A 13,582-nucleotide genomic window follows, 5' to 3' on the forward strand; every position below is an offset into this window, starting at 1 on the left:
GGCAATTCACTTCCCTGACCTGCAAATCGGCCTCGAATCTCCTCTTCCAGGGAGCACTCCTGGCCTGCCCTGCCCAACGCTGTTTGCACCTCCAGAGAGCATTGCTTGGCTCAGGAGGCACTCTGGAATCAGAGGATCTGGGCTCTAGTCTGGTCCTGGCCACCTGTCCGCTCTTAGGATCTTAGGTGTTTTCTTATTTTTTAATTCTTAGCTGTCCTGCTTAAAAGAGATGTGGTACATAGTAATAGAGGCTGACATGCCCCCAAAAGTGAAAATGCTACCAAGTGCAAGCAGGGTGAGTCTGGGGGCCCCTGGGCACTGCCACCCTCAGCTCAGCATTTCCCACCTGCTGAGGGCTGCACTGTGTTGCCATGGTGAGACACCCGCCTCTGCGTGCAGGTGAGTGGGATTTTTACCATCTGGAATGTCAGGTCCCTGAAGGCAGGATTCTAGTGTGTATTTGGTGAGCTTCTGTAGCCCATAGCACCAGTCAGGTCTGAGTATGAAGCAGGCGCTCAGTCTTCAAGTTGGTGGCTTTGATCCAAATTCCCTCAGGCAGGTCTACCATCTGTAATGTCATGGCAGCATCATGGTGGCAGGATGGTGAAAAACACACGCCTCTTTGTCCTCCTGAATGTGACCTCTAGTGGGAAGGGTGCACCTAGCAGCCTCACCTGGGTTCCTGGCACTCAGTCAGCAGTGCTGGCCCAGGTCTTGGGACCATGCATTGAAGCCCACAGAGCCCCTATGAATTTCGCCTTCCCACTGGAATAAAAATCCTCCCCGAATGGGTGGGAAACAGAGCCTTTCTCTGGGTGAGAGGCAAACCCCAAAAAGGGACACTGCCATGTTGTAAATCCAGTGTGGGATCAACCCGGACCATTCAGAGGGCCACACCAAGAACTCCTGCTCTGGAGTCACTGTCCCCAGGGCCAGCCCCTCACTCCCTGATGAGACCTCTCTCTAGCAGAGAAGGCCAGAGCTCACCATGGCCCCAACAAACAGCTTTCATCTCCCTCCCTCTGTGAGTGGCTGGCACAATCCCACAATCTGACTGAAGGAGTCACCTCTTTTGTTATTTTCATGAAAACCACACTAAGTGGTTGCAGATGAGAAAATGAGCCCATACAGAGAGTGCATCAAACAAATTTATTCAGAAAATGCGTATTCTGGATCCTTCCCCCTCCCACCAACACATTCCCCACCTCCGGGTGCATACACTGTATATTACACTTGACAAAATTCATCTTCTTCTTTTAAAAATAACCTGACCCTTGGAGATCTGCTCAGAGCAATGCCATTGCAAACACTGTAATTTAAAAATCAGTCACAGCAGGAACAAAGCCAGTTACAAGAGAGGTAACTGGAGTGCCCTCAAGTCACTCGAAATGGGTTTGCCTCGGCCAGGCCCATCGATGGGACTGGAAACAGAGATTCCTGGAGCTCATCCAGCAAATAGAGCGATGATGGGACCTGGGCTTCTCACAGGAGCATCCCTGGCCCCAGATGACCCCAAAGAGCCTGGAACAGTCCATGTTTTGCCTGAAATCCATGCAGAATAAAAGGGGTAATAAATAAATAAGTGCTTCTGACTTGTGTTGCTGGGAGCTTCCAGCTGTGTGTGGATGTAGCCTTCATGATGCTCCCCAGAATTCTCAGATGGAACCTTGATCTGATGGTCCAAGGGCTTTGCGACCCGCCTCCTGAAATCACCCCGGGTCACACTAAAACATGCAGTGAGAGGGGAGACAGAACAGGGACGGAGATTCGTGAGAAGCCCAGATCCAGTCCTCCCTGTTTGCTGGATGGGCCCCATTCCCAGTGAGCATGGACTCGTGTATTTCTATCTTTGGTTTTGTGCCTTGGAGTTGCATGCCTTTGGAAGGGTAGCGTGGAGGTGTGAGAGACAGTGGACCAGAGGCCTGGATAAAGTATGTACACACAACCTCTCTTCTCCTGGAGACTCCTGGAAGCCCAGGTTTCTTCTCTCGACTTTGAAGAGAGGCATCCAAGGCTTCAGCACTCAGGGTTGAACTCCAGCTGCCGCAGCATGGTCTGCAGGAACGCCTTCAGCCCGTTCAGGACCACCACCTCTGTGGAGTAGAGCGAAGCTTCCAGGATGCTGCCCTTCAGGGACTGCAAGCCCTCGGCCTGGTGGAAGTGACAGCCCTTGGAGGAGGCCAGCAGTTGGAGAAGGTGTTGGAGGTTCTCCATGTCATTAGATATTTGCATCAAATTTCTGGAAGGCAGATTGATGAGGATCTTTTGGTAGGTCTCCAATAGCTCGTTCATCATGGACAAACCCAGGACAGACTGGAACCCAGGCAGGAAGTCCAAACCAGTAACCATGTATTTGGAGACCGACTGCTGTGTAGAAAGAAGAGGGAGATCAAGAGCTCAGCAAGATGGGAGAGATGTCAATTCTCTAAAGCCCTCTGCCTGTCCACTGAGTGTGGTGGTTTGTTCCTTTCGTTGCTTCTTTTTCCCTTTCCGCACCATCCTGACTGAGGCCCTTATTTCTCGAGCCTAGGTGGCAGCCCAGCCGCTAAGCTGGTCTGTTGGATTTCTGTCCTCCTGCACTTCCCAAACCACCCTGCCCTCCACTGCTACACCAACCTTTGCAGGTTGTTCCCTTCTCCCAGTGGCCTCTACTATAGAACCAGCCACAACTCCCTAGTTCTTAATTGGTTAAGTCAGACCCCAGGCACTGAGGTCCTCCGTATGCGTCCTCCCCCCAGCCATCCTCATTCCCTTCCATCCTCAGCGACTCCGTCCCAGTCAAGTTCTCCACAGTCTCACCGACATAGGGATCAAGGCTGTCCCCAATGGGTGTCCTGCCTCCCTCCTCTTCTCCAGTAACTCTGGTTACCAGGAGGAGTTCCCTTTCCTGACTGCCCACGGCACTCACCCCCTGCACCACACAAGCGGGACACTCTGGGTCTGTCATGTGCAGCCTTGTGAAACGACTATTTTGAAAGCAATGAGACTTAAGGATTTCTCTTTATGAAACGCCTAAGACTCTATGTAGTTCTGAGCTATTCCTGCTTCTGGCCACCTAACTTCTCCCTGCCCGAGGCCAATGTCAGACCTCCACAAGAGACATGGAGGTCTCCAGATTGCTCCACGCAGGGCGAACGAGCAGGCTTTTAAGGCTGGGGGCCACCAAACCCCACAGCTGCGAACCTTTAATGAAGGCACACTTGGTTTTGGTTCTGCGGGGAGGGTGGGAAGGTCACTTGCTTTCCCTAATTTAATCTCATAATGACCTTGTGAAGACTACATGATAGTCCCGTTACCTACATGATAAAACCAAGGCTTAAAGACATTGAGCAACTAGCTTAAGATTTTAGAGATAGAGAACAAAAGTGAGAAGGTTCATATTTAGTCTTCCTAATTCCAAATATAGGCCTCATCCGGGCAATGGCTGGAGGTCCAGGCCGGAGCAAAGACCCAGGGGGCATTGATAGTTGTTTGCAAATATGTAGAGGGTTGTGTGTAAAAGAGGGTAGCCTCGCTCTTCTGTGTGGCCTTGGCAGGCAGGCCTAGCAGTAACACAAGGCCAGAGCTCAGCTACACCTAGGAAGAACGCTCACTGAAGAGCAGATTCTGGAGATAGACGGAGGCCCAGAGGGGATGCCGCTGGGGTATGGACACCTGCCAAGCCTCCCTCTTGTCCTAGGCACTAGGATTCCAGACAGGGAGGAAGGACAGTAAGGAGGCGGGAGACGGACGGGAGAAGGGAAGAGGCAGCTGTTGGTGCAGAGGGAGGAGTCAAGACCACCGGGCCCGCTGAGGTCCCAGCTTCCCCATGGCCGGCCCCCCTTCTCTTCCTTCTCCCCAGACCGTCACTACCATGTGCGAGATGCCATTGATCCTGGTGATAATCGTCTTGATGAGCACTTTGGTGTCATCCTGGATTTTTTGCATGGGCACAGCTTCAACGCAGGACAGACAGAGCCAAAGGCACAGGAACTGGCACAGGGGTCCGCCACGCATCTTGCTTCCCAGGTGTGCTTCTTGGGCCTGAAAATGAAAGGAACCACACACTTCAGGTTGCTGGTAGCTCAGGAAACATCATACGCCCTGTTAGCAACCATCTTACCGGATGCGGGTAAAAATGAGATTTGCTTTCTGCCCCGGCTAGCGTCTCAGCGTCAAAGACAATTCATTATATAGAAATATATTCATAAAATGCATTCCCTTGGGGAGAGGCAAGGCCCGGTCAATAAAAACACAAGGAGGTGTGCTGCAGGCTGCAGAGCAATAGGCCAGGGCTTGAGCAAATGGACATGGAGGTGACGATGTGACTTCATGTGCTTCAAGGAAGAGGGTGGGCTTTTAAGGTCCGGCTTAAATCCCACCATGTACTAGCTTCAGGACTTCAGGCAAATCACATAAGTGCTATAAACTCTACCTTTTATCCCCTGCAATATACCTATCTCCAAGCTTTAATAGGATCAAATTAGATAATGCATGCGAAAGAGCTTTAAAGGTATCGTGAAATGCACTTTATTACTACCCCGTTATTAGCGATGATGTTACTTGTCCTCCCATTATTCTCACAGCAGCCTCCTGATAACTCTGGGAAGGCATTTATCACTGGCTTTATTACTTCCTCTCTCTCCCACTGGGATCCTGAATCCAACCAGCACTTACAGAAGGTCTGATGATATGTTACAGGCAATTCTAGGCACCAATGCTACAATACTGAGTGACAGATGTTCTCTACCCTCAAGTTGCTTGCAGTTTGATAAACAGATAAACAGGCCATTCCAATTTAGGAAGAGCTTTGCAAGACGGACAAATACAAGATATCACAGCAGTGAAAAGGGGCTTCCTGGAAGAGGTGTCAGCTGAGCAGGATATTAAAGGCCGAGCAGGGGTTAGTAAGAGTAGAAAGTGGCTCTTACTTTCTTACAAGAAAGCACCAGGTGCAAAGCTAGGGAGGCAGGAGAGAATACATAACACGTTCCCCTAGAATATTTGAAACTTTCAACATCATGGAACCATGAATTCTAAAATTAACAATATACAGATCCTTGATTAAGCCACAAGTTTTAATGAGATGCATGAGGCAAAAACTAATAAAGTTAAATGTTTTGCGAGTATGTAGCCAATGACCCATGCAAAGTATATGTGGATGAGCCTGAAATAATAATTAAACGTAAATAAATTTTACATGAAGTTTCTGGAGATGGCAAAAAAGTTAATCTCCATTTTCAGTGTTCTGCCTCATCTGGGTCTTGATAAAAACAGATAATACATTTTCTGTCCATAGGTGGCATTATTAGTAAAATTCATGTCTTGGCAATGTAATAGAAATCAGTTTATATGCTATTCATAATGCTTGATCAAATGTATGGGTTTTTTTAATCTGAATTTTATAGTAGGGGAAAAAATGAGGCTCAAGGAGATGCATTCACTTGCCCAAAATCAAACAGGTAAGTGGCAGAGCCAGGATACACACTCAGGGCTGCCTCCTCCAGAAAGGCTGGGGTCCTTTCTACCCCACTCCCCAGTTTCTCCAGCCTTTAAAGAAAAGCCCAAATAACAAACCACCCCAATTCCCAGCCAAGGGCAGCTCCTGGGACCTTGGCACTCGGGAACAAATAGCCTGCTCTAGGATGAAGCTCTGAGATTGTACTGTTATATCAACTTCAAATATGAAAAATACTAAGTAATTTGGGAGGGGGCACTCCAGATATTTTTGTGCTTGTTTTGTCTCTTAAAAAGTTAAAATTCCCTCTACTAACTACTTATTAGCTGAGTAAACATTTCCATCAAATCTTTGTGGAACAGTTAAATAGTGCTAATCTCCCCGTATGAGTCCATGGGACCCTTGCACAGGTGGACAGCGTCGTGTTCAGGCCCTGCGACTTCAGCTGTGGGCTCTGCCCCGATAGCCGTGCATCTCTGGGCAAGATACTTAACCTCTCTAAAGCATCCGTTCCCATCTGTAAAATGGAACTAACACCACCTGGCTCAAAGGGTAAATGAGATGAACCTGTAAAGCTCGTGTGTGTGTGTGTGTGTGTGTGTGTGTGTGTGTGTGGTGAAGGGTGAGGGGTGGGGGAGCAAATGCCAACTTTTCTGAATTGTGTAATTATTGAGCAGGGTTTGAAATGCTTGGGCAACACTACCTATAGCCAACCCTGAATCAAGCATTTGGCCTGTTGCCTCCCCTGGGCCACCTCAACAGGCTGCCTGGTGATTCTGGGTCTTTCTCCTGCTGCACAAGATTGACTCCTATCCTTTTCTATGGTTTATGTCATAATGACACCCTCCTTCCCAAGAGAATTTATTGCCAGATTAATCTGGTCATCGTCACTCTCACATGATGGCCAGCCTGTAATACCTGGGTAGGAAAACAGTTTTACAAGCTCCCTCTATCACCACTGGTAATATGTTTCAGTGGATGCTGAAAATAAATTACAGTTCCTTGAAACGTGGAATTGAGAAGCTGCTGCTAAGTCTGCCTAAGAGGAGAGGCCTGATTTAGGGGAGCTGCATAGGGACTGCAGAGAAAACTGGTAACAGGTCCATCTGAGATCAAAGTGATGGAGAGAACCTGGCCTGCTAGCACACAACACATAACACACATGCTCGCACACCACACACACACACACACACACACACACACACACACACACGAGCCCAGCCAGTAGACAAGAGACCTAGAATGCTCTTCTCTGCTCCCTTTCCTCTTCCAACCCCCGATTGGGTCAATTAGTGCCTCTCCCAGGAATTTAAAACAGGGCTTCGGAGGGCCCCGTTTATCTCAGAAGCTGTGGGGAAGCCACGGTTGTCCTCGAGTGCATGGAGTAGCTGAGAAAGACCAGGTCCAGCCAGCCACGGACAGGTGGCTGTGGTCACTGCCTACGCTCTCTCCTGACCTTCCTCCTGGTGTCTGACTGTTGGTTCTGGGCCCTCACAAGGCTCGCTGGCCTTCCCTGTTCTTGGTCTCCCGTATGAGATACTCTTTTCCACATAAACTCACTTGAGTAACTTCCAACTTTCTGAATATATTTTTCATCCAGGAGACATATAGATACACACATATAAGAGAAACAAGTATCAAGAAATAAAATTCACCCGTATTCTGGGTGTACTGTCGAGAGTCTCTGTTGTTGTTTTTTAAATGTTTGTGGCAATATAGAATTTGAAAAGCACTGAGCTAGCCTGAGTGGTTTTCTCTTATTTGTAACCAAGAGCCTCATTTGAGAAATCATGTTAACATCATTAGCGAGTAGACAGGGTGTGGGTGAGGGTATATGCTTCCTATTCGTCAGGAGCTGCCCTTAGATCTGATCCCACCAGGGGTAACAAATAATGTTAATTCCTGTGTTAACTCTGATCAATTGTTAGTGGCTCCCTTGGAGCACTGTGTGGAGCGGGATCTGAAGCTCTATCCAGACTCAGAGGGAGAGGGTGCCACGATCAATCAGGGATATTTGCCAGGCACCAGAGTGGTGGGCATGCCACTTGTTCCAGCATCTCCCAAGGGCCTGGCACAGAGCAGATGCTCATTACATATTTGTTGAATGAATAAATATTTCCCAGCCCTGATCTTCATTGTCTAACCAGGTGAACCTCCCTCTACAGTGGTTCACCTGTCCCCATCTAAGTGTCACATCCTAGAATTCACTTTTTCCCAGCAGGAATTCCTAAAGGCTTTCTTCATGAAGACAGGAACTAGCACCACGTGGGCCTTCAGCTTTCTGAGTTCTGCTCCACCTTGACTGTCACCCCAGGTGCTCCCTGCCTTGGTCACCATCATCAGCCCGGCTCCGGCTCCCGTGCTCTGGGCCTCTCGCCCTTCTCAGAGACCTCTGCTCTGCCCTGTGGCTTCTCCCCTCTTCTTGGCACTCCCAACCTGGGGCTCCTGAGTACAAATGCAATACGTGCACAGATGGGAACGAAAGTTTCTATGGGGTGAGATGTTGGCATCGACACTAATCATGGATTCAGTTCCTGAGAGCTGATAAACTGAGTAGGAAAGCCTGTAAAATGCAGTCTTTTGCAGTTTGCTGAGAAGCAAATGAAGTAAGTGTGAAGGATTGTTACACATGAAGTAAGAGCAAAGGATTCCATGGGCCCAGGCACCACGTATGTTGCTTTTAAGCCCAAACAACCTCTCTTTCTATTCTCTGAGACAACTGTGTAGACAAAAGAATGTCAAGGCTCTTGGCTGGCAGTCCAGGACTGAGCTGCTGCCACTGGAATCCTACCACTGGCGGGGATAGGGCCTACTGATTGCCTGATTGCAGGAAAATGTGGCTCATTTTTCTTTAAATCACAGGCATGCTGTTCAGGATGCATACACCACGCGATTCTACCTCCCTGGAGCCCCTTCTCTCTCCCTGACCCCTATGCTCCCCTGGGTGGCATCTAGGCTGGCGTGGGGACAATGACCCAGGTTCTGCGAGGCAAGCTCTCCCATGTGGCCACTTCCACACCCTGCATGGGGCCCTCAGACACAGCAGGCATCTGCCTGGGGCAGACTGGCAGAAATTAATTGCAATTTCCCTGGCTCTGTCCTTGGTGCTTGGAGCCGTTTCCTGGAACAGAGGGGGAGGAAAATATTTCCCCCAAATACCAAGAAGAGTTATTTTGGGCATGAGAGATACAAAATATGAGAAGGACTCCTTTGGCCAACATGGAAACATTCCCCTCAGCCTAATGTCCTCAATTGCTTGAAAAAGAAAGAACCTAAAAGCATCCACTGTTTTTCTGTTGCCTTCTCCCCCTACCGAAGAGAGAAATGGTCAGCTTGGCCATTCTGTTCCCTGGACTTTAGAATGGGAATGACAATGGTTCTGCAGACTAAGGAGATTGGGTCCCTTCTCTCCCACCAGTCCCAGAGGCCTGCTGCTCACCGCAGAACTCTATAGAACAAACACAAGGGAGCTGAGACAGGTCAATTCCGACAATGGGGCATCATGGAACCAGTGCTCCTGGGGTGGTGCCGTCAAGGGGCTGCCCTCGGCCCCACCTCCCCCGAAGACCACCTTTCCAGCAGAAAGTAGTCATCTTGTCTCTATAAGCTGCCATTCTCACATGACACCCAGGCCGCTCGTCACACTCAGGTCTACTATAACTATATTTAAGGAGTTACTTTTCCAAAGTGCCAACATCTTTAAGCTATAGAACTAGAGTGCAAAGGCGACCATACCCACAGTGAAATCTCACCCGAGCCAGGAGAGAAGGCAGGTTATAGGAGGACCTGGTAGGTCTCATCTGGGGCCCACCTGCCAGGAGTGTGTATTTGGCGATTTTGGCTGGAGAAGTGGTAATGGTGAGAAACGTGAGTAACAGACCTTTCCCATGACTTGTTGTTCTGTCTCCCCAGAGAAACCCTATTTTATACATCATGGAGACGGTCATTTGCACAGCTTTGAGAGCAGAAGTGGTGAGTCCCAGCACAATTTCTCTGGGAGATTTGGGTTCTTCCTGATTCTTATTCTCCCCACCTCTACTCCACCACAGTCCTGAGCCTGGGCCTGGGCCTTGTATGGCCCCTCCAATTCAGAGGTCAGGACTCCTGCTGGAAAAGTATGCCTGATTTCTTATTCACAGAGCAAGGCTATATCTAGTTTTCAGAAACTGAACCTGGTTTCTGTGTCCCCTGACCTTCAACTTTATCTCCCTACCCCCAAATAGGAGCAGGGTACCCTGATCTTTGGTAAAGTGTTGAAAGCAATTTGCAAAGCATCTCAACAGCGAGCTGGCGGCTCTGTCTCCTGGGGCCCTGGCTGGCTCCCTGAGCAAAGATTCCTGCCCCGTGGGCACAGGCACAGCCCAGCCCAGCCCAGCTCAGCCCAGTCCAGTTCCCGGCCCACCAACAGCTTTCCCTCTGGTTAGATAGATCACTGTGCAAAGCTATCACGGTCCAGAATCAAGCCCTCCAGCCTGCCCTTCTCCTGTCTCAGTTTCCCCAAGGGCCCGGGGTGAGGTGGGCAGCTGCGGCCTGCCAGAGCGAGCTGTAGAGAAGGAAAAAGGAGAGTGCTGGGGGCTTACCTCGAAACTGCTCCACCGCAATCGCTGCGGAGCTCCATGCCTGCTCGCCTGTCTTATAGTCTCGCAGGCACAACTTGCGCAACTGCCGGGCAGGCCTGGGCGCACCCAGAGCGCCAGCTCCCGCCCCACCCCGTGGGCAGCGCTGAGCCGGGCAGATGCGGGCTCCGGGCCTCGAGAGAGGGCTTCTGCTGTGCCAGGAGTCACGCGCACACCCTCGGGTATGCCAGCAAGTTTGGGGACCGCTGGCAGGAGCGAGAAATCCTCGAGGTCCCGACAGAAGCTCAGGCATGGCTTCGCACCGGCCTCTCGGGACGGGTGTCTGTGGGGGGGCTTCTGTCAGCTAGTTGGGGCGCGGACCGCACCCTCGCTGGCCCGTGGAGCAGATAGCAAGGCCCGCATAGCCAGCTCTGCCGGGCGCAGGGCTGCGCTACCCCCAACGGGTCTCTGCAGCCAACGCGGTGCTCAGACCCGACGGCCGTGGGCGCCTGGAGAGCCGTGAGCCCAGCGCCCCCACCTGGAATGAAAGGGTTTGCTTTCTTTCCCTCTACCCTGTTGTGGTTCGCCCGGAAGCCAGCTTCCACGGCTCAGGGCAGGTGGTCTTAGGCTGGCATGCCCTGGAGACAGCGTCCCCTGGATATGAGGAGTCTGCCCCAAGGTGCGTTCGCTTTGGAGGCCTGATACTCTGGGTGTGCAGTCCTTCCCCAATCCAGGGTTTCCTGTGTGGAAAGGACAGTGTCCCAGACAGCAATATGTTCCTCAGCCTGTGAGTTGGGTGGTATCATCCCCGGGCTTCAGGGACGAGGATACTGAGGTCCAGGGAAATTAAGTGACTTTTCTCGGAACTCCCAGCTGGTATGGAGTGGCAACCCAGGAATGCAGCGTTCCCAGGAACCCAGATGCCAACAAGTACATCAGGCCCATTTCGATCACCACAGCAAAAAGCAGCTCTGAAAAGAACCTGTTCAGTTAAGAACCAGCCCATTATATAAGGTGGGGTGGAGGTGGCAGACTCTACAGGGGGCCAAATCCTACCACCCACTGTTTTGGTATGGTCCAAGACCATTTTTAAATAATTTTTAAAAATCAAAAGAAGAAAAAGCTAAGACATGAAAAATGTAGGAAATTTACATTTCGGTGTCCACAAATAAAGTTTTAAATTTTGTCCAAAGAATTGTGGGAATTTTCCTCTCTTATACTTACATGACAGCCCTGATGTTGCCCCTTGGCCTGCAAAGTCTAAAGTTACTATCTGGCCCTTTAAAAAGAAAGTTTGCCAACCCCTGAACTAGGGAATACATTGGCATTGGCCCCTCTGGGTCTTTATTCCTGCCAGTCCTGGATGGGCACGGGGGACTTCCATCCGTTTCCCGCATTCCACTGGGGTCTCTCTCTCTCTCTCTCTCTCTCTCATTGAAGAAGCTTGTCCTGTTCTCCCTTCCAGGCAACTCCCCTCCCTCCAGCTGGCTTGGGGGACCTGTTCTACTTCCTCCCCTAGGTTGTAAGGGGAAGACGGGGGCTGGGCCACCCATTTTTAAAGTCCTGGTACCTTCACAGCGCCAGGCACACATGAGTGCCCAGGAAAAGTTTGCTGAAATGAAGTTTGCTATGCGTCACATAGCTGATTTTGGACATGTGCTATCATTGCACCAGCATTTGGGGATACCTATAGACTCAAGGCCATTGGGAGTGTAGATTTTCAAAACTTGTGAAAACATCCCTGCGGTGCTGGTGGTGTGTAGGGGACAACGAAAGCCTGACTCACACAGGTCCTCACCAGTCACATTGCACTGGAGATTCCCTGATGTAAACATGCTCCCCAATGGCTATGTATTCATCCAGGATGGCAGGGTCTGTTTTGTTCACTGCTATGACCTCCATTCATAGCCCAGTGCCTCGCACAAAGTATTTCATTTTTAAGATATATTTTTAAGTGGAAATTTCAAACATATGGAAAAGTAGGTAACATATCCATGGTTTAGATTGAACAATTATTAGTTTTCCATATTTGCCTCATTTATTTTTTGGCTATAATATTTTAAAGCACATTACAAACACCATAACATTTTCTCTTCAGTGTGTAGCTCTGAAAAATAAGGAAGCATTTCTACATAACTGCAATATCACACAACAGTAATTCCTTAACATCACGAAAGAGCCAATTTATATATTCAAATTTCCCAAAATATCTCAAAAATGTCTTTTATAGTTGCTTTGTCTGAGCCTCGTTGTTTTGCTTCTAATTAATAACTATTTATTGAAGGAAGGAAGAAAGGAAATTGAGCTATATATCTGTGGAAGTCAGAAAATGTTAGCATTGACTATGATTTATAATTATACTGCTACCAAAAATGTGGGAAACCAACTAAATGTCCAACATAAGAAATTGGTAAGATGATTGAAAAGACATATGAAAGCGATAAGCACACATTTAAAAAAAAATCTGTTGTAAAATAATATTTAATGAGGTAGGAAAATAATTATATTTTATGAACTAAAAAGTCAGATTACAAAATGGTATGTGTTTTCAGATTATAATACATATGTTGACACACACACATTCACACCAAGATATATTGTCACTACAGGAGTGAGATTAGGAATTATTTTTAAGCTCTTTGTGCTTTTCTGCTTTTCAAAAGTGTCTGCAATGGAATTACGTGTTAAAGAGAAATCTTGTACCTCCCACGGAAATGGGGTTTTGTGTTGTTTTTCACATACAGGCGGTAGCACTCACTACAATCAAGTTTTCCTTGTCCCCAACATCTTTGTAACTTGGTTATAAGTAAGGACTTAGCTTATTTGCAGAGACCTTGGCAGCCTCGGGTTAATTGTGGCAGCATCAGCTTTTTTAGGGTCGTGGGGTGGATTTGGACCAGAGTTATTGCAAGAACATCAAGCAGTGCTTGAGACCACATTGTGGACATACATACTGCTCTCTATCCATCACCTACCTAGTTTTGCATTTGGTTGACTAATAAATTATTATTTTATTTTTAAAGAAAATATTATTGTATAATAAAATATTCTATTTTTAAGAAAATTCAGAAGGGACAAAAAGACATGAAAATTCAAGTCTCCACCCCCCTTCTCTTCCTAGATGTAATAGTTGTTACCAGTTTCTGGTGTGTTCGTCCATGGATATTCCTTTTCTAGTCTTCATATATCTATTTTCTTTAAACACACACACACACACACACACACACACACACACACAAATGATATCATACTAGTCACACTACTGTTCCTGCCCCTTGCCTTTAATTTCTTTTTATTTTGGAAATTTTCAAATCTCCAAAATACATTTAGAAGAAAAAGCGGCATAACAAATCTCCATGCACCCATCATCCAGCTTCAGCCATTATTGAGCTCTTCTTTCACTAACTGTACCTAGAATACAATTTCTTACCAATATACATAGAGCTGTGCCAATCTTTTAAAAGTCAGCTTATTTCACTTTATGGATGCACCACAATCAATCTAACCAGATTGTTACATACATAATGTTGTAATTAATAAGTTTAAATCTACTCATTTGAGCATTGTGTGACTACTGTGTTTCCCCGAA

General features: G+C 48.1%; 1 protein-coding gene across 2 annotated transcripts; it reads right to left on the reverse strand.

Moving 5' to 3' along the window:
• Positions 1 to 1,137: 1,137 nt before the first annotated feature.
• LEP (leptin) lies at positions 1,138 to 10,076 on the reverse strand. Of its 2 annotated transcripts, none has more exons than XM_019757141.2 (3): positions 10,018 to 10,076; positions 3,853 to 4,023; positions 1,138 to 2,367 (listed from the first exon to the last, which is right to left on the reverse strand). In XM_019757141.2, the coding sequence occupies exons 2-3, from the start codon at positions 3,994 to 3,996 to the stop codon at positions 2,017 to 2,019; spliced, it is 495 nt and encodes a 164-aa protein (XP_019612700.1). In that variant the 5' UTR covers positions 3,997 to 4,023; positions 10,018 to 10,076; the 3' UTR covers positions 1,138 to 2,016. The 2 variants fall into 2 exon arrangements, with proteins under 2 accessions (XP_019612700.1, XP_074172284.1); XM_074316183.1 differs by having other exon boundaries at positions 1,169 to 2,364.
• Positions 10,077 to 13,582: the final 3,506 nt, after the last annotated feature.

This window comes from Rhinolophus sinicus, linkage group LG11, assembly GCF_036562045.2.
Source record: "Rhinolophus sinicus isolate RSC01 linkage group LG11, ASM3656204v1, whole genome shotgun sequence".
In the NCBI taxonomy this organism is placed as follows: Eukaryota; Metazoa; Chordata; class Mammalia; order Chiroptera; family Rhinolophidae; genus Rhinolophus; species Rhinolophus sinicus.